Here is a 20,623-nt window from a genome sequence, read left to right as displayed (position 1 = left end):
TAAGGAACCCTGGCAAAATGCAGAACAAAGGCCATCTCTTTCTATGGATGTCCCCCGAATTGTAAAGATTGGCCTAATCACACTAGCACGTTAGATCATTTTCTAGAAGGATACCTCAAACGGGGAAATAATTTTGAAGACAATTGGATGAACGTCTTCCTGCTTGGACAAACAGGAAGGTGGCCCTGGAGTAGTGACAGCGTGTCTGGCCTCCCCAGGCCTCTTAGACACACAGAGAAGAGACGCGGAGGCCCCGGGGTGGGCGGGGCGGGGGGGGGGGGGAAGGCGGAGAGGCCTCCTCAATGGCCCTGGCGAGACCACTTTCCTGGTGGTTTTGGTTGGCTTCCAACCTCCCGGCCCCCAGGAGGAAGCACTGGCCTGGTGCCGTTGCCTGGAGGGCCAAACGGGACAATGTGGCTAAAAGGGTGGATCCCGCGCTGAGTCTGGGGACTGGGTGGGAGGAGGCCAGATGAAGAGGTGGGAGTCCCAGGCCCAGGGGCCTCAGGAGTGGATGCAGAGCGGGAAGTGGCCCGTGGTGGGAGGGGGGGAAGGACTCCAGCGTGACCTTGCTAGGCAGGGCAAAGAATGTCCCGACAGAATCTGGGTGCGACAGATGACACCTCCCTCACAGAGTGACGGTGGGACACAGATGAGAGCAAATGCTTCTTCCTTCCTTCCTTCCTTCTGGGGAGCTGGGGATCCAGAAAACCCAGGACAGGGGCTCCTGATCTGGGGAGCTAGAAATGTTGGCATGTGGGCTTGAGGGTTCCACCGGATAACCAGAAGGGCCCATGACCTGGAAAAGGCTGAAGAGCCCTGGTTTGGAGCAACGAGATCGAAAGGCAAGGCAGGGGTCCCTAGTGCAAGAGGCCAAGGCCCACTGGGACACCGCGCCCCTGAAGCCGCAGGGAACGGGATGGGGAAACAGCGCCGCTGGGTGCGACAGATTCAGGGCAAGGTTTGTCCCTCCTGATGCCTGGCGTGCCTCCTCCTTCAGGCCGGGGAGAGCCATGGCTCCCCTCTGTGTGTCTTCTGCCAGGAAGTTCTTCCTGCCAGGAAGGGTTTCTTGATTTTGTCTCCTGCCTCCTTCCTCTTTTACTCCTTGTCCTTCGGCAGCTTTGGGTCTTTTCCAACCGGTGCTCTTATCCAACGTGGCTTCCCGGCCTTTGAGTAGGGATGCGGTTAGGAACGTGGGGTCTGGAGTCTGCCTGCCTTGGGCAGGGCTACAGCTCCACTCCCTACCCGCTGAGAGATTGAAAGCTAGCAGGGTGACCTCCCTGACCCTCGGACTCTTCCCCTCTGTGAACTGGAGCTCTTACACACTTTGCCTTGGGTGTGCTGAGGGATGCAGGGTTGTACGTACAAAGCACTTGGCTTTACCGCACGCCGTGGCTGCGTTGCAAGGTAGGAGTGTGGGCCGAGGCCTTCAGGAGGGAGAAGGGACTGAAGCGGCCCGGAGGGTAAGCTCCCGCTCTCTCCTTTTCCGTCCCCTGCAGGAGGACAGTTGGTGACCCACATCGGCGCCCCCATCATGGTCTCTCTGGCCAACGAGGCCATCTCCTTTGGCTGCAAAATCTCCTACCCGCACAGCCCCGAACTGAAGGACTTCACAGCCTGGTACTTTCACGTGGACCTTCAGAGTCAGAGGAGCTCCGAGAAGCAGATCAACTGCTCAGCCCACCCGGTCCGAGAGAACCAGACGCACAGCCTGAAATGCTGGGTCACGCCCCAGCTGCCCAATGCGTCGGCCACCGGTACCTACTACTGCTCCGTGCACTGGCCAAACTTGATAAGAATCAGCAAAGGAATCTTCATCCTGGTCCGAGGTGAGGCTCCCTCCCGGGCTCTCCCCAGGGCGAAGGGCCCAGAGGGTTCACACTGCAGGGTTTGGGGACCCGGACCTAAAGCGGGGAACACCTCATCTATCAGCTTTGGCAAAACAGAACAGGGTGTCCTCGGGGAGCCCCTGGCCGCACAGGCGTGCCGACACCCACCTCGGTTTGGGAAGGACAGAGGCCTGGGATGGAGCTATGCCTCTGGCCACCCCACGGGTACCCGAGAGAAACCACTGGGCCCTGGGTCTTGGTGTCCCTCCGGCACAACGTGGCGAGGGGGGGGGGGCTGGGCACAAGTTGGGCTGCTGCACGTGTGTGTCTGTGGCAGCCCGTGACTGAGCGCTGGGCTCATGTGCGTATTTCTGGGAAAGCTTCCTAGTTTCATCACATCCTCAAAGGAGCGATGACTATAGACAGTTACGAACAGCCTATCAGCAAAGCCATGACTCTCTGACCTGCCCCGGGGCCTCCCACCAGCGGGGGCTGGGGGCTGGGAACGCCACGGAGCTGGGCTGGCCAAGGTGCGGCTGTGGGCCCGGCCTTCATGGCAAAACCCTGCCCGTCAAGGGCTCTTACGGGGAAGAATGAGATGCCGTGTGCAAGGGCTGGTGTCTGGTAATAGGAAGTGTTTGATAAATAACAGACACTGATGCGCCTGGCACGGAGTTGGCACTCTGCAGTTTTCTGCCAGCCAGATGGAGGGAGGGAGGGTGGGAGGGAAAGATAAAGGGATGGACTGTGCCCTTCACCCACCCCTGGTGCAGGCCAGCCACCGGCTAGGCCCAGGACAAACCCGGCCCCTCACCTTCACCGCACCTGCCCGCGTGAGCCCCGTCTCACCTGCGGCAAACAGGAGGCCCTGGGAGATGGCACGACTCGCCTAGGGTCCCACAAGCGGCCGTCGGTGGCACCAGTTCACCCCGAGACAGGGGCACTTGAGAAGCAAAGACGTGGTCCTTGCCCTTAACCAGAATCAAGGCGGCAAACACAGAGAGGGGCTTAGCCAAACGCGAGGACCTTGGTAGAGGTGGGGGCTTGGTGGGGGGGGGGGGTCCCTCGGCAGGGAGCGTTGTGAGTGGAGTCCTGGGTAAAGGAGAACATGGGAATTGGGGGCCTGGGGGTTGGCCGGGTGGGGTGTGCCCCAGCCTTTCTCGGGGAACTAACCCTCTGCTTCCCTGCCCTCCTCCTAGACACAGGGTACCGAGAGCCCCCACAGGGCGCCCAGGAGCTTCTGCTCTTTTGCTTCACGGGCCTCCTGACCCTGCTGAGCATCTTGGTCACGGCTCTGCTCCTCTGGAAGAAGGTAGGGGACGCACGCACCCAGTGGCGCTGTTTCTCCATCCCGTTCCCTGCGGCTTCAGGGGCGCGGTGTCCCAGTGGGCCTTGGCCTCTTGCACTAGGGACCCCTGCCTTGCCTTTCGATCTCGTTGCTCCAAACCAGGGCTCTTCAGCCTTTTCCAGGTCATGGGCCCTTCTGGGTATCTGGTGGAAGCCTCAAGCCCACATGCCAACATTTCTAGCTCCCCAGATCAGGAGCCCCTGTCCTGGGTTTTCTGGATCCCCAGCTCCCCAGAAGGAAGGAAGAAGCATTTGCTCTCATCTGTGTCCCACCGTCACTCTGTGAGGGAGGTGTCTCCCCACCGTGCAGCCCTGGGAAGTGAGACCCAGAGAGGGGGGTGACTTTCCCCTGGTCGTGCAGAAAGCACGTGGCCGTCAGGGCTGGAGGGCAGGTGGATTGGGTGGTTTGGTCCAGCTCCATGCCTGGCCGACTCCTGCTCGGGGTGCCTCCCCACAGGGGTCTTGTCGCGGTCCTTGTCACCCAGCCCTGCGGTTTCTCGTTCTACGCCTGCCCGCCCTCCCTGCCAGGCGGCAAGTGCCATGAAGACAGACACCAGGGCAAGCTTGTTTCCGTGGCTCCGCGCGTGCCCAGACGTGGTGGGTGCTCGGTAAATGCTGGGTGAAAGAATAATGCGTTACCCAGTGGGTGCCAGGTTCTGTGCAGCTCTGGGGTGCAAAGATGGCCATCAGGGCCCCGGGCTGTGGTTTGGACCCTCTGTCCTGGCTCCTTGAAGGCTTTAATCAGAGCAGCTCAGGCCACTGCTCCCCTCTCTAGGGACCAAGAGCTTCTCTGCTCCTCGCCTTGGGGGCCGAGCCTGGGGAACAGCTCAGTCAGCTAAGGCCCTGAGTGTGGGGCGAGGGCTCTCTGCTTGGGTCAAGAAAGTTTCAGCGGCTGCACCCAAAGTGCCCGTCGCTATCTACACCCAGGGAAGCACCCCCCACTGAACCCTGAGATGGGAATTCATGTGTTCATTCGTTCAACGCTTATTTATTGAGCACCTACTAAATTCCGGGTCCTGTTTAGGCCCCGGGGCTACAGCAATGACTAAAATTCATCCCCAGGAAATCCCTGCCTTCATCGAATTTGTATTCCAGCTGAGGGGAGACAGACTATAAACAAATACACAAATAAGTAGCATAACGGATGCGATCAGTGTTGGGGGAAAATATAGCAAAGCGAAGAGAGTGGTGAGTGTGGAGCGAGGGAGCTTGCTATTTTAAGCAATAGCCAGGGAGGACCTCCCCACAGCACACCCGGAAGGATGGGGGACAGGCAGACATCAGGAAGAGTGTGTCCCACAGGGGAACAGCAGGCGTGGCTGCTCTGAGGCAGGAGCTGCAGGGAGACCCACGTGGGTCGTGTGGCCTGAGTGCAGGGAGGTGGGGGTAGAGATGGCAGGCCTGGGACTTGAACCCAGGCCTCAGTTTCCCACCTCGTTTCAAGGCTGGAGACACAACCGCTCTTCCAGAAAAGGCTCCAAGGTCTCAAAAAAGGTGGACGCGGCCACTTTATCTGCCACTAACTTCCAGAGGCTGCCTCTCCCGCCAGCTGTGGGCCAGAGCCTGGTGACAACCTCAGCTGCCCCTCCAGTTCCTCTCCTGTCCTGTGATCTGCTTTGGGACGCCACAGATGGGGGCTGTGGCCTTGGCATGACCCGTTCCTAATGTGGCTCATCCTGCCGACAAGCTGCAGAAGGGGTCCGCTCTGCTCTGGCCAGGTGTGGACTCTGCCATGAGGTCCGAGAGGGCCATGCCGGCTCCGTGGGCCCTTGCCCTCCACCCCCCACCCCCTGCCCCTGGCCTGGCCACAGGGACAGCTGAGCAGTGAAGGCAGAAGATGGCAGGAAACGCTTCTCTGGGCCTCCCGGGAATCCCAGGATTAGGACAGGGACCCACCCGCCACTGGGCCCACTCTCCCTCCCTCAACCAACACGTGCTGAGCACCTACTGTGTGTCCAGCTTGGCTCTCATCCTGCACCACTTCTGCTCTTCCCATGACGGCAACGGGCAGGGCGGCTCTTGATTGGCTTGCCCCTCAGCGAACATCTACTGGAACTGGGGTGTGGACCCAGAAACCGTGCTTCAGGCGGGGGTGGTGAGGGACCCACACTCCATCTGCGGACCCCCACGCCAGGCTTATGTGAGTGACCGCACAAGCGGCTTCTGTGGGCGCAAAGCACAGCAGGTGGAGGGCAGAGCCGGGTCAGGGCGAGACCTTGACCCTGAGCCTCCGCTTCAGCCGCTGTTCTGCAAAACAGGATTGTGATGAGTGGGTCTAGGGTCCTGCGAGGCCAAGGAGGCACCAGGCACAGAGTAGGTGCTCAGGGAAGTCTTGGGAGGTGGGGTCAAACTCAGCCGATCCCAGTTTGACTTCCAATCCCGGCCCCTCACCCTGCTGCCTGGCTTCAATGACTCCTACCTTCCCTGCCTCCTTCCAGGAATAGCTCTCGAATATCTAGTATATGCCAGGCACTGGGCTGAGTGCCAGACACAGTGGAAAGCAAGACAGATGCAGTCCCTGCCCTCGCTTCGAGCCATAGCCCTCTCTGAGCCTTGGTTTCCTCCTCCAGAAATCGGGAGAAGGAGAGATTTTCCCCCTCACCTGGCCAGGGTGGAAAAGACAGCGCCTGCGAGGCACCAGCTGGGTGCCTGAGCCCCAGGGGAACGAAGTGCTTAGACACGTCCTGTCTTCCCTCCGCGCACGTATGGAAGGAAGGGCTGGTGCAAGACCTGGCCTTGAAGGAGAGAGAACTCGGAAGGCCACAAGTTACTGCTGCCTTCGTGTTGTGTCCCCAGAGCTCCCCGGAACTGGATCCAAATTTGGGGTGCAGACCCCGTGGATGCCGCTCCAGAGTTGGATGGCCGCCAGTGGCCCGTCCCCTCGCAGGCCAGCATGGTTTGAACCGAGTGCAGGAACCGAGCACGCAGGGGGCCCTCCCAGCCCGTGACCAGGCCAGGCAGTCGGCCATGGGGGCCAAGAGGCAAGAGGAGAAGGGAGGGGGAGGCACAGAGGACCCCAGGAGCACAGGCAGCTGTGGAGAAATGAATCGAAGCCGGGAGCCACTGGCCCAGAAAAGGCCGATGATTTCCTGCCACGAGAGCAGGCTGGAGGGCTCCCACCCGGCTTGGGGATGAAGGTTGGCTTCCGGGAGCAGGCTGATCGGTCCTCAGCCCTTGAGGGCATGTGACACAGCAGGTCTCCCTCCTCCGCCACAGGCTTCTTCCCCGGGTTCCAGGACCCCCGGGCAGCCCTGGGCTGGTCACACATATCTAAACATTGCACATCTCAGGCCCCTTCTTCCGTGCTCTCCCTGCTCGGTCTACACTCCCTGGTGATGGCTTTGCTCCTGAAGTGATGTTCCTCACCCTTGACGCTGCCCAGACTCCTCCCCGGGCTCCAGACCAGGCCTGCTGTGTGAGGCCCACAGGCGTCCGCACCCCCCTGCCCCTGACATCACTCTTTAGCATCCAGATCTGCCCTGTCTCTGCAAATGGCACCATATCCCCAGATGCTCAGCCCAAAGCCTTAGAGCTGTGAAGGGCTCCTCCCCCTCCCCCACAGCAAGCCCTGCCCACAATCTGTCTGCGATCCAGCCCCTTCTCCCCTGCCCCGCCCCTCAGCCTGGGGCTGCCGGCACCCCTCACCGGTCTCCCTGCTTCCACTCCTGTCCCCTCGGCCCTGCTACCCGCACCTGTGCTTTGTGTTTGCCACTGTTTCCGCCACCATAACTTAAGCCCTAGAGGGCAGGGACTTCGTCTCCCCCTTGCCAGGGGGAGCCTGACACATGCTCAGTGCTCGTGGGAGGAGCGGCTTAGTAAGTGAGCTCTGAGACCTGGAAGGTGAGTCGAAGATGGCCAGGCTGTGAGGTAGGCAAGGCGACGGGATTGTTCCCATTTCACAGAGGGGGAAGCTGGGGCTCTCCAGGTTTCCCGAGCTGCTGGCGGCCACGCGGATTGGTGTATTCATTTGAAAAGCCCAACTGGAAGGGCACGTGTTGATGGCAGGGAACAAGGCACCTGGGTAGGGCAAGGCTGGCTCCAAAGGGCGGAGCATCCCCAGCCCCGAAACAAAATGCGCTCATCTGATTTTTCGAGGGGGGCACCCCCTCTGCACCACACCCCAGGACTCTCCCCCCCCCACTCCTGGAGATCTCTTGCCTCTTCCCCTTACCGCCCCTTGCCACTTGCAGCCCACCCAAACCGGCGGGAGTGGAGAAGCCTTAGAAAATGCAAATGTCACCAAATCTGGTGGCTTGTGGACCCCGCCTCGTGTGGCAACGCCCTCGCCAGCCTCCTGCTCATGTGCTGCCTTCACCTTTCACTTCCATCAGCTATTTTCCTTCGGACAGTCCGTCCTCGAGCGTGTCCCCGACACCCGATATTCCTGCCCTCATGCTATTCCGTGCGTTGTCCCCGTGGCCTGTGACACTTTCTCAGACTCTTCTCCCATCCTCGGGAGACACGGCAAGCCCTCCGAAGTCTGCCCCGGCCCCCTGGCAGTCTCGGGGCTCCCTCCCACACCCCCACAATGGTACTTACCTGCCTGGTGGCCCCACGGGTCTCAGGAGAAGCACCACGAGGACAGGTTTGGGTCTTGCCCCTCCCCCCCACCCCCAGGGCCCAGAAGAGCCCCTGCCCATGAGCTCACACCCACCAGCCTTGGCAGGGTCAGCGAGGGGAGAGGCACCAGGCCCCGGCTGTCTTGAGGTGAGCCATGGCCTCTGTGACAGATGGTGCAGGGGAAGGACACTAGATTTGGAACAGGACGTCTAGGTTCCGTGCAAAGGCGGTCAGTGACTAGCTAGACATGCCTCAGTTTCCCCCTCTGTAGGGTCTACTTCCGCAGGCAGTAAAGAGAATCAAACGAGGGCAAGTCGCAGGGCTGTGTTGTAAGCTGTGAAGTGCCACGCGGGTGCCAATGCCTATCTAACCGCCTACGAGACCCGCACGTTCGGACAAAACAGAGAGGCGAAAACTGATACTCTCAGGTCGGCCATCTTGGTGAATCACACGGACCTGGGTTCAAATCCTACCTCTGCCCCTTCCGGCTCCGGGGGGGTCGCTCAGGCGGGTCGCCTGCCCTTTCTGAGCCTCCCCGTCCTCACGTGGGGAACGGAGGTGACGTGAAAACCTGTCTTGCCGGTGTGTTGAGAAGCACATGAGGTAGGGCGGGGGATGCGCGCAGAGAGGGCCCCACCTGGCATCCGGTGAGCCTTCCTCTCCTGGGCAATGATTAGGCTGCGACCGGGGTGGCGCCGGCTCCTGCCTGACAGTTGAGGAGCTCTGGAGAGCTAATCCGAGTAAACGGGCTGGGGACGGGCAGGCGGCCAGGATTTTTAATCAGCCCCTGCCCCGAGACGAGGCCGCCGTGGCTCCATTGGTGGCGGTGTGGTGCCTGCCAGGAGGAGGGCCGTTCTCCCGCTGGAAGCGCTCAGATGTTTTCCACTGAGACCACACTGTTAGCTCAGCCCTGCTCGTTGCGGCAGGTTCGCCTCTCTCTGGCCACGTTGACTCTCTTGAAGTTCCTGGAGACCTCAGGGCCTTGGCACATGCCGTTCCCTCTGCCTGCCTCCCCTCCCTCTCTTGCCTGACGTAGTTCCTCAGCATTCAGGGTTAAAACCCCCTTTCTGCCAGGTGAGGGGCGTGTCCCCCCCTCAGAGTGCGCCGGAGGCTCTCTGTCCTGTCGGTCAGCGCATGAACCCTGCTTTGGCAAAACTGGGAGTTCATCGTCCGTCTCCCCACGGGGTCCTCGGTTCCAGGAACGCGGGGACGGCGTCCACCTCTTTGGACCACCCGGCCAACAGGAGGTGGCTGACGGGCGTGTGTTGGTTGGCCGAGGACTGAGTGCCAAGTACTCATGCCCTGGTCACCTCCCCGCCTCTCTGCAACAATCTCGCACAGGAGGGCTCTTGCTGGAGAAAGTGAGGCCCGGAGGGGGGAAGTGGCATGAATGAGGCCACAGGGCCACTGAGGGGCAGAGTGGCACTGGACACCGGACCACCCACAGCAGTCAGCTCCGTAGCCAGGGGCCCTGTCACCGTGTCCTGCACTGCTGTCTCCCCTGAGCCGGGCACTGGCTGACCCCGTGGGGGTCTTGACCGCTCCGTAAGCGCAGGCAGATGGGTGGCTCGACGTGGGTCTTGGAGGCATTTGCCCCGTTTCCTCGGGGAAGGTGGGTGGGAGGAGGTGCTGAGTGATCAATTTCTGAGCCGCCTGGTGACAATCTGCTATTTTTTCCCCCGGTGGGGGGGGGGGGTCTGCGCGGTGGGAGCTGCCCATCCCCCGCCCTGACGCCCGACTCCTTTCCTCGCAGGGACAGATGCGGGCTCCCCTGAAGCACCTGGACCCTGGCACCGCCCACGGCCAGGAACAGCCTGTGGCCGAATCCATCTACACAGTGAGTCTTGGGGCCTGGGCTCCCTCTGCCTCTCTCAGGCCTGGCACAGGGGCCGGGGCCGGCTCAGCCATGTACCGGCTGCATGACCTCTGAGCCTCCAGTTCCCAGCCCGCAAACTGGGGACAAGAATTCTACCCTGGCGGGATTTCTGTGAAGATGAGCAAGCGTGTGGCCCCTGGCCCCTGGCGGGCAGGGAGCTGTGAGGTGGCACCGGGCCCCGCTCCCTGGCACGCCCCTCCGCTTCTGGGACAAGGGCCAGCCGGGGCACGAGGTGGGGAGGAATGAGTGACGTTGACCGGCTCAGCAGCTCTTTCCTGTTTTTATTGCACGAACAGCATCACAGCAAACAGCAGAAAGAGGGAAAGGTCAGGCGCCATCGCGAGCCCTTAACACATCAACGCTTTTCAGTTTTTCACACCTCCCTTCCCCCACACGCAGGCATTGCTTCTTCTCCTTAAAATCAAGCAGAGACACGAGCTGGGATGAGCTGGGATGTCGTGTCATAAGCATTTCCTGTCGCTGTACCTGTCTTCGTATCTACCTGGGGGAGGCTCAGCCTGGCGCTCCCGCGGGGTGTGAATGAGCCCGCCCACCGGTCCCCACGGTCCCCACGCAGCCCCTCTCTGCCCAGCGGCCGGGAAGGTGACTTTTCAGCTACGTCTAGTTTAGTTCCACAAGCAGCGTATGCTCACTGTAGAGGAAGTGAATAAATGCCACCCAGTGTCAGCTGGGCTCTCGGCACCATGAGACCGACAGCTGCCAGGTCAGGATCTCGGCTCCACACCTGGAGGTACCAAGCCCTGCCGGGGACCTGCGGGCTCCCCAGGGGGGTGTTCGAGGGCTGCCCCTGCACGTTTCTGCCGGGGACCTGCTGTCGCTGGTCTGTTCCCACCACCCGGACACGCAGGAGACTCGGGGCCACACAGAGGGCATTCAGAGTATGGCCCTACTTCCTGAGGATGGGGACAGATGTCCTATGTCCTGAGGGGACAGATGGGGATGGGGCAAAGGCAATGTCCCTCCAGCACCAAAGGCTCCAAATGGAACAGAACACGGCCAGCCCTCCACTCCGGGGAATTTCCACCAGCCACTTTCCCACGTGGTCTCAGACTTCCCCATGTCCCCTCTGCTCTCTCGACGACTCAGGGTATTTTCCCTGTGAGGGATTCTGGTGTCAGCTTTTGAATAAAAACATTTCTCTCTCTCTCCACACACACACACACACACACACACACACACACACACACGATCTTTCTGTCTCTCTCTCTCTCTCTCTCTCTCTCTCTTATATATGTACGTATGTCTATGAAGAAAATAACCATCATCCTAAGCCTATTTTCTTCCAGGATAAATACTAGTAACATCGACTTCTATACCTTCCAGTCTTTTTTCTATAAATACATACAAAGAGACCCATATACACACTCACACGTACTTTTTTTTTTTATTGGAGTAGTACAGCTATTTTTGTTCGTGTTGCAATATCTCATGAACATCTTTCCACATGAATAAATATGCTTCTACCAGTGTGGTTTTAATGGAAGAGACTCACTTCTGCACGGAACATCTTTTTCCTGCCCGTGTTTAGATTACTCAGAGGCTCAGGCAGACTTCTCCAGGGTGTGTGGAAGAAGCCCAACGGCCCCGCGGGGCTAAGGGGTGGTTTCAAGAGATTTCGGGACAAGAAAGGAGAGGTGAAGGGAGGCCACAGACTTTGGGAGCCCTTGAGGCTGGTCCCTACCGGCTGGGCAGGTAGGCATGACATTAACGACAGGGGTGATGACTTCAGGAGCGTTTGTTGAGTGCCTACTACGTGCCAGGCACTGTGGTGGGATTCTACACCTGTTATGTCATTGAGTCTCACGTTAGGGATTTCACATACAGGTGTTAGCCCCATTTCAATTTTATTTCCTAATTGTCTATCGTAAGTATGTAGAAATATGATTGGCTTTTGCATATTGACTTTATATAGAGTGACCTTGTTGAATTCGTTAATTCTGTTTTTTTTAACGTTTATTTTTGAAAGAGAGAGAGAGAGAGAGAGAGAGTGAGCAGGGGAGGGGCAGAGAGGTGGTGGGGGGGGGGGTGGGGACAGAGGATCCAAAGCAGGCTCTGTGATGCAGGGCTCGAACTCACGAACCGTGAGATCATGACATGAGTGGAAGTCGGACACTCAACCGACTGGGCCACCCAGGTGTCCCAATCTTTCTTCGTTTCTCATCTATGCACTAAAAGCTATGAACTTCCCTTTAATTATGGCTTTAGCTGTATCCCACAAATTTTGATATGTCATATTTTTATTATCTTTCAGTTTAAATTTTCTGTTGGGATTTCTTCCTTACCCCATGGGTTGTTTAAAAGTATTTTGCTTCATTTTCAAATGTTTAATTACTTTCTAGTCATTGTTCCATTTTTTATTTCTCGCCAATTCCACTGTGATCAGGGAATATAGTCTGTATGATTTTAATCCTTTGAAGTCTCTCGAAACTTACTTTATGGCTCAGCCTGTATTGTGTGCACTTGCAAAGAACTTGCATTGTGCGCGGCTGACTAGGTGTTCTACGTGTGTTAATTGGGTCAAGTCTGTTGATCGTGCTGTATAAAATATTCCATTTCCTTATCAGTTTTTGGTTTTGGTCTATCAGATGTTAAGAGAAGTGAGTTAAATCTGTCCATCTCTTTGTATATTTGTATATTTCTCCTTTTAATTATGTCAAGTCTTCCTTTTTATTCATGTGGGAAAATACTCATGACATATTGTGGCATGAGGAAAAAAAAAAAAGCTGTACCACTCCAATTTGTTTTTTTAACAGTAATCTATTCAGGGGCATGGATTTGGAGTGGGTCAGGCAGACTGGGGTTCGAAGCCTACTTCTTTTGCTCGTAGGTTCTGTTAAACTTTCTGAGTCTTGGTTCCCTAATCTGTAAAGTAGGGTTTAACAGTAGAATATTGCATTTACAGCTTGCAAACGTGCTATGGTTTCTTCCATCCTGGATTTCTTACATCGAGCGCACGTCCCTCTCCAGTGACCCTGCCCTTTCTCCACGACTCATAACAGAAATGTCAAAACTCTCTGTCTTCAGTTCCTCTCTCTCCTTTTCCGACCCCCCTCAGGAGGGCTTCCTGCCCAGGTATTCATCAAAATCTTCCTCCTCAAGGTCACCATCAGCCTCCACTTTGTTTCATCCAAATGTCATTGGATTAAATCCTGGTCCTCATCTTCCTTAATGAATCAGCAGCATCTGACACTACCAAACTCTCTTCCCTCCTTGACACGCTTTCTTTACTTGCTTCCAGAACATTCTACACCCTCGTGATGCCCCCTCCTCAGACTCACTGCCGGGGCCTCCTTAGCTTCTTTCACTGGTTCCTCGTGGAACCCTGACTTCTCAACATCAGAGTCCAGTCCTGGGACCCTTTCTCTTTGATCTTCTTCCCCACCTTCAACCCCTGGGTGATCTCACTCAGCCTTGAGGTCTGACACCATCTATATTCTGACAACTCTCACGTTTCTACGTCCAGCCCAGACACCCCCTTTGAACACCAGAGTCCCTCCATCTGAGTCACCGGCTTCTCTCTCAGACCAGCCTCCAAGTCTTTACCCACTGAGGTGCCTCGACTCCTGGTCCTCGTTGTAGGGACGGACTGCTCCAGCCTTCCAGTTGTCCAGGCTGAGCCCTGGAAGTCGTCCTTCCCTTGTTTCTGTCACGGCTCGTATCTGATCTGTCAGCGCGTCGCGTTTCATAGCATGTCCGGAATCCCCGCCCCCCTCCCGGTGCTAACGCTGGTGGGAGCCACCACCGTTTCTTGTCTGCTGCCTTGCAGTTGGCTTCTGATCAGCTGGCCTATTGTTATCCTTGTCCTTGGGCAGCAGCCAGAGGGATCTTGCTCGAGCACAGATCACGTTCGCTCTGCTCGGGGCCCTTGGGGAGTCAGAGAAGCAGCCACAGAGCTGGGGCGAACCTGAAATGGTCTTAGTAAGGAAACCACCTGTGAGAGAAAATGGGGAAGGCCGGGCGAGCCATCAGACCAATGCAGAGCTGGTCCTGAGTGAGGAAAGTGGGAAGGACGGCAGAGAGGAAGTCCCGAGGCCGCACGGTCTAGGGAAGGCTCGGCAAGGCCGGTGGGGGTGCGCACGCATGCGAGAGGAGGTCCTTTGCCAGGGTAGGAGGCTGTGCGGGCACCCCCACTGTGCTTGGCCACCGGCTGGGAGGAGCCCCCAGGGCCTCCGTGGCTTCCGTGTACCCATGATGATGGCTTCCAGAGCCCCGCAGCTGGGGACCCTGGTCAGTACTGGTCCCTGGGCCTGGAGGTCTGGGGAGCACGTTCTCACAACTGCCACCGACCTCCCAAGGTTCCTGCCTCACTCAGAGTTGACGTCAGAGCCCCCGACAGAGCCTCCACGAGCTCTGCCCTCATGGTCTCCCCCTCTCTCCAGTCACACTGGCTTCCTTGCTGTTCCCAAACACCAGGCATTCCCTCACCACGGGGCCTTGCTGTCGGCCGTGCCCTCTGTTCCGGAGTGTCCTTTCTGCAGCTGTCCATGGGGGCTGCTCCCTCCCTCCCCGGCACCCTGCTCAGATGGCACGTTGGCCATGAGGTCTTTCCCGACCTCCCTTTCAGAATACAAGCTCCCCACCCCCTCCACGACCCCAACCTCCCTATCCTCCTTCTCCGTGTCCCTCTGTGGTCCTTATGGCCACCTCTTACTTTTGTGACCGTGGTTTGTCTCACACAGTGGGTGCCTAGCAGTCAAGTGCCATATGGACAAGCGGAGGGCTGTTCTTACCCTCCAGATGCCTGGGTTTCCACGGGGCTCGGTGCTGGGCACCCCGGGGCACATGTGGGGCATCTGCTCTGCGGAACACCACCCTCAGCTCTGCTACATCCTCAGCCTGGCCTGCTGCCCTCCTTCCTGCCCACTGCAGCGGGGGGACCTCACTAACACACCATCGATGTGGTCGCTTCCCACTCAGAAGCCTCCAGGGACTCCCCACTGCCAGCTCGTCAGCCTGGCAGCCTTCGTTGGAGGGCTCTTCCAGCCCTGCCTCCCGGGACTCCTGTCCCCTCAGTGGGCCATTCATTTCAGACATGCCAGGACCTTGACCTACAGCAGAGGTACTTCTTCTCCGAGGAGCACTGCCCCTTTTGGCACAACACCCCCAAATTGCCCCCAGCTGCCCCCAGAGTGCGTTGTGCAAGTCCCTAAGTGCAGGTGCCCGCGAGAGTGCAGCTCCTGCGTTTTCCTGGTCACAGGGAGGGGTAGGTCTTACAGGGGGACCAATGTCTAGAACCCTCGTTCTAGGTCCTGGCCCCGGGGCAGCTGACTTCAGCTTTGGCTTCAGCGGACCTGGAGGAAGGCTTTGCCACTGACTCCACACTTCAGCACTGACAGCCATTTGGGTCAGCACTGTGGCCCACAGAGCAGCAGGAAGCAAAGGACTTGGGGGGCCCGGGTCCCAGACAAACAGCCCTGGCCCAGCGCAGCACAGGCCAGCACGGCCTGAGCACAGTACGTTCCCGTGCCGCCCCAGCTCAGGCCAGCCTAGCTCAGCCCAGCCCTGCTCTAGCCCAGCCCAGCGCAGCCCAGCCCAGCCCAGTGCAGCCCTTTGAGAGGCCAGGGCAGTCCTCTCCCAGCAGGCACACCCCGAGGGAGGCAGTTCCCATCACCACAAAGGAAGGCCAGGAGGTGCGGAGCCCCCAGGCCCGCCAGGCATTTCACAGCCCAGCGAAGCGGGTCACACCCTGAATGCAAATGCAGCCCAGCAGGTCAGGGCTTGTCAAAGGCTTCACTCAGCAGCTGCTAACTGGCAGCGACCCCTGCAGCCTGCCCTGCCCTCAGCCCCCCTGCCTCTCCTGCCCTCAGCAGGGTCAGAGGCCGGTGGGGTCCCGTGACAGGGTGTTCTTCTGTGTCTCAGAAGTCCCCCAGCCGCTGGCTGGCCCAGGGGGAGTGCGTGGAGCTGGGGCAGGAGGCCTGAGTTTCAATCCTGGCTCTGCCACCCAAGGGGGCTGTGTGACCCGAGACATCTTTGAGCCTCTCTGGGCTCATGTGTGACAGGCAGCCCGCGTGGGCTGGACGTGAGGGAGAAGGGAGCCACGTGTGGGACCCCAGACCGGCTCCCCTGCTGAGATGTCAGCAGGGAGGCCCTTTTTCCCCTTTACTCTGTGACCGGAAATGTCCAGCTTGGAAAGCCTGCCAGCTCGGAGGAGATCCAGGTCTGGCGGACAGAGGCTGGGGGCACAGGGCTGCTGAGTAGCAGATGCCTATTCTGTGTGCCAGGCAGGCCTGAAGACCAGAGAGGCCTGAGCAGGGGCCCTAGAGGTCGCCTTCCACTGGAGATGGGGCTTCTCCTTGGGGCAGTCTGGCCCCCTTCCCTCCCCGGAGGAGGGTCAGAAGCCCCTCTCCTCAAGACCCCTGACTCAGGGCCCCTTGAACTGATCCCCAGGGCTGCCTAGCTATCTCTGTGTGTGATGCCCTTGAAGTGAGGGTCTCCGGAGCGCCAATGGTTTATTACTCGGGTTTTCATGCACTGCTACCTCTCAGCGCCTCCCTCCCTCCTCTCCTCCCCACCTCCCCCCTCCCTTGCCTCAGAGCACCACCTGTCTCTCCAGCCTGCCTCGGCAACCCCTGCTTGCCTGTTGCCAGGGAAACCACCTCCTTGGCAACCAGCCGGCTTCCATATGACATGTACGCGCGCGGGAAGGGAAGGTTCCTGCCTCTCGCCGAGGCTCTGGTGGCTCTGATGTGCCAACCCCGAAGAACAACGTTTGCTCCTCGCATGGGACCCGGGTGCCCCGCAGAGTCTGGAGGAGGGTCCAGGCTCTGACCGCAGAGAGGGGAGGGAGGCACCAAGCCTCCCCGGACAATTGTTCAACTCATAGTCATTCAGTAGGTGTTCAGCACCTACTATTTGCCAAACCCTGTGCCAAACATACAATATCTCATTTAATCGTGCTTTGAGCCTGCAAGGTAAAATATGATTATTCCCATCTCACAGGTGAGGAAACTCAGACACAGAGAGTTCCAGGGGCTGTCCAGGGCTGGCACATGGTCAGAGCTGAGAGCGATGCTTACTCTTGTCTGATTTCAAGGCCTAGCTCTTTCTACCGTCCTGACACCTCTGGCCAGGCTGTTCATAGCTAGGCCAAGAGTAACTGTGGCCTCAAGGCACACGCCCTGGTGAGCAAGGAGCCCCCTCATCATAGCTCCTGTGGTGCCAGTCTCCAAGTATGCCCAGCAAGCTGTAGGTTCAGTGACCCAGACACGCACCAGGTACAGCTTAATGGGAGAGGTGTATGACCCGGCAGGTGCCTAAGTCATCTGTGAGCAGGGGCCGCGGGGGGGGGGGGGGGTGTCAAAGGAATCCTATAGGGGTGGATGGGTGGCCAGGACCCTCATGGGTGCAGTGGCTTTGGACCCAGGGAGTGAGGACAGGTGCCGGGAGGGCATCCTATTGGAACCACGGCCATGGGTGTCATGGCCGGGACTGCTGGCAACCAGGCTCTGGAGGGCCTAAGGACCGGCAAGGACTGTGGGAGTGGATCTGGGCCCCTGGCAGAAGCCTGTAGAGGGCCCACCCAGGCTGAGCAGAAGACCTTGAGATGGTATGAGGCAGATAACAGGGGGCACAGAGAGGAGAGTCTCCGTGAATAAGTGGGAAAGGGCAAAGCGGTTCCGCGAGAGAGAGGAGGGCAGGTGCAAAGGTACAGTGGTATGGCCGTGCATGACGTAGCTGGGCGAGGTAACTGTCCCCTCACAGGCTGTGGCCCAAAGGGCCCTGTTTCCTGGGTGCCCGCAGGCAGAGGTGATCATAACGGGGAGGCCTGGCTGCTGGGACCCAGTCCCTGCCCCCCAGGTCACCTTCCTCTGACCCTTGCCCTTTCCCACAGTCTCTACAGGGCAGAGACACTGAAATCTACTCCTGCATCCAGACCGTGCCCAGCAGGCTGCCCCCCAACCCACGGCCTTGTCTCCCAGGTATGCAGGGGGGTGGGGCAGCGTGCCAGGCTCCCCTTTTTACTCCATGGGACCTTCTCTCCTCATCTGTGAAATGGGGGTAAATAGGACCACAGGAGTGAACCTCTTACAGTCGAATCAGAGCCCTCTCCCCTAGGCAGGCGGCCTAGTGGTAAAGAGGACTAGTGGGTTTGAACCCCTGCTCTGTCCCCAGGCAGCTGCGCAGCCCTGGCGGAGGGGCTTACCTCTGAGCCCGAGTCCCCTCCTCTGTAAGCTGAGTCACAGACTTGCCATGAGGGTCAAACGTGGTACTGGGGCCCCGTAGGGTTTTGCGGTGTGAGCAATGTCTACACTGGTCGATCGGGCAGGGGTTATTAGGTTTCCAGCTGTCCCCAGGCTGACACTGGCTAAAGTTGGAAGCTGGTGTCGGGGCTGGTGCCAGCCTGAGCTGGCCCGGTCAGGGGTCCGTGTTCATCATGATGGAGGCCAAGGCATATCACTTGATCATTATGCTTTCTCTCCCTCTCTCTCTTTTTTTTTTAATGTTTATTTTTGAGAGAGACAGAGCACAAGCGGGGGAGGGGCAGAGAGAGATAGAGAGACAGAAACCGAAGCAGGCTCCAGGCTCTGAGCTGTCAGCACAGAGCCCGACGCGGGGCTTGAACCCACGAACGGGGACATCATGACCTGAGCCGAAGTCAGACGCTCAACCGACTGAGCAACCCAGGCGCCACCGGTCATGGTTTCTCTGAAACCTGTTTGCTCATCTGTAAACTGGATGAGTGACCCTTTCCTACAAAACCAACTGCCCTGAATTCAAATGAGTTCCAGGTTAAGTAATGTCTACACCCGAGCTTTGGGCATCATAAGGTGCAGGGGGCTCATCGAGCCAGTACAGGAGCCCTGGGGTAGTGGGTGGGCCCACGGGCATCTTGGAAGAGCCGTCAGAAGTGAGGGAGCTGGAACTTGACCTCCCCCCAGCCCAGGAGGCCCAGGCTGGCATTGTTGACTCCTCTTCTCCAAGCCCGTGCTCTACTCAGCCCCGAACTAGGCCCTGACTGGAAGCAGGGCCGAGACCCCCAAGGATGTCTGGGCCATCCTAGGCAGTGCCCGCCCTGTGCCAGGCTCTGAGGTGTCGCCAGGACGGCTGGCCCCTTCGGGAGCCTCGGGTCTGCAGGAACACTCACTGACAAACAGAGGCATTTGCAGCCCCCTGTGAGGGGTGTGCTGGGGGGAGGCATCAGACTACGGCCAGGGGAGGGGGTTTTCGGGGGTGCTGAACCAAACCCTGCAGGGGGAGTAGGTGGTGGTCGGGGAGTTGGTGGGGTGGGGGAACACCCAAGGCAGAGGGAAGAGCATGTGGGGAGGCGGAAGGGCTGGAGGGCAGAGAGCAAGGGTGGGTGGAGTGGAGGAAGAGACTGGTGAGGTGGCCTTGGGGACAAGGACAGGCCTCCCAGTCAGAGCTGCGCCTCTGACTAAAACTGCATTAGTACAACTTTGTTCTCTTCCTACCTATTCTTTCTCTTCCTTTCTCCACTTCTTCTCTCCTTGTGTCCTACCCTTCCTTCCTTCCTTCCTTTTCTTCTTCCTTCCTTTCTCTTTTTCTCTTTCTCTTTCTCTTTCTCTTTCTCTTTCTCTTTCTCTTTCTCTTTCTTTCCCCTTCCTTCCTTCCTTCCTTCCTTCCTTCCTTCCCTCCTTCCTTTTTTTCCCCAGGAGAAAATGCACAGATTTACGAATGACAGCGAATTTAACCCGGTCTATGAAAATCTCTAGGATGAGCTCCACGGTCCCTTCGGTCTCGCCCTGGATCAGATGCCCCACAGCAGCTCCGCCTTCCACAGGACCTGTCCTATCCCAGGAGTGAGGCCCCAGGGGCATCCCAGCACCTCGCCCCCACATTCAAGGCACTTCCGGCCTTGGCCTGCCCCCTACCCCCTCCTTCTGTGTCCCAGCCAGACCCATCGGTCACTGCGTTTCACATCTGGCCTTTGCCCAGACTGTCCCTTCTGCCCGGGAGCCCTTCCTCAGTCCTCACAGGCTCTCCTCGACACAGCCCCTCCCCAAGCCCTCCGCACCCTTTCATGGGCTCTCTGGGCGCCAGCCTGCACCACGGCCTGAGCCGGCGAGGCCAACCGTGAGCTCCTCGCGGAGGTTCCCAGCAAAGGACCCTTGTCGGTGCCGTGAGTGCGAGCATCCGCGGGGATGAATAAAGGAACGACTACACAAATACCCCACCTCCGTGCCCCTGCCCGGCTAGGTCAAAGGCACAAGGAGGCGGCCGCGCAAAGTAGAGGAGGGGGCTGGTGCAGGAGGAATGGGGTGTGGGCCCGAAGGAGCTGTGCAGAGGCGGGGCTGGGCTCTGGGACAGAGCCAGAGGCCAAGGAGGTGGCTGAGTGCCGGTCATCAGGCTGGGGGCCTGGAGCAGGGCAGCTGAGGAAGCAAGCAGATCGGCACGTTTGGGGCAGATGCTGGCCAAACGGGCTGAACCTCCCGAAGCTCTCCATCCCCCAACGGGGACCCCAAAGCCGTCTCCCATCGGCCTGGCCCTCTACACGCTCTGCCAACACCTGCAGCCCTCCTCCACCCTCAGGGCCTGAGCGACTTCTCCTTCCCCCAGAGCCCTCACCGTCTGATCTACGCGGACCCCACCCACCTCCTCCCTCTGTCTGCCTTGTGCACCTGCCCCAGTGCTTCGGGGCACCTCCTCACACGCTCTAGCCTAGCCGAGTGGTTTGGTGCCTGGGGCTCCTCTGGGCTGCAGGAGGGCCCCCTCGATGTGGCCGCAGTTCAGGCCCCGTGCAGACAGTGGCCCTCGGTGCTTGCACAGAGCCGTTTCTGGGGCTCCAAGTGCTCGGCAGCCCTGCTGGAACCCATTACACAGGCAGGAGGGAGCTAAGGGTGGGGATCACCCGGGCTGTTGGGCTCTGCTCCTTCCCTCCCCTGCTCTCCTCCACCCCTGCTGCTCTCCACGATCTCATTTGTAAAATCCTCCCTCCCATCCCCACGCTCTTCCCAGAGGTCCTTGAGGGAGGGGCCCTTGCGCACAAACCCCAAACGTGTCTAGGGACGCTGGGGGGGCCCAAGGCATGAGCCCC

The 20,623-nt window shown here is 59.0% G+C and overlaps 1 protein-coding gene across 5 annotated transcripts in view; it reads left to right on the top strand.

Annotated features, from left to right (window-relative positions):
- The window catches only part of NFAM1 (NFAT activating protein with ITAM motif 1), a 32,508-nt gene extending 12,746 nt beyond the window's left edge, over positions 1–19,762 (top strand). For all 5 annotated transcript variants that reach the window (XM_047868076.1, XM_047868075.1, XM_047868074.1 and 2 more), the window contains 5 exons: positions 1,497–1,826; positions 3,026–3,138; positions 9,487–9,570; positions 17,462–17,549; positions 19,242–19,762. In XM_047868076.1, coding sequence (XP_047724032.1) covers positions 1,532–1,826; positions 3,026–3,138; positions 9,487–9,570; positions 17,462–17,549; positions 19,242–19,267 — 606 coding nt within the window. In that variant the 5' untranslated portion in view covers positions 1,497–1,531 and the 3' untranslated portion in view covers positions 19,268–19,762. The remainder of the gene's footprint in view (positions 1–1,496; positions 1,827–3,025; positions 3,139–9,486; positions 9,571–17,461; positions 17,550–19,241) is intronic.
- Positions 19,763–20,623: the final 861 nt, after the last annotated feature.

The sequence above is a fragment of the Prionailurus viverrinus genome, chromosome B4, assembly GCF_022837055.1.
Source record: "Prionailurus viverrinus isolate Anna chromosome B4, UM_Priviv_1.0, whole genome shotgun sequence".
Classification (NCBI taxonomy): Eukaryota; Metazoa; Chordata; class Mammalia; order Carnivora; family Felidae; genus Prionailurus; species Prionailurus viverrinus.
Note: the sequence above shows the minus strand (reverse complement) of the source record. Positions and strands in the feature narration are given on the sequence as shown.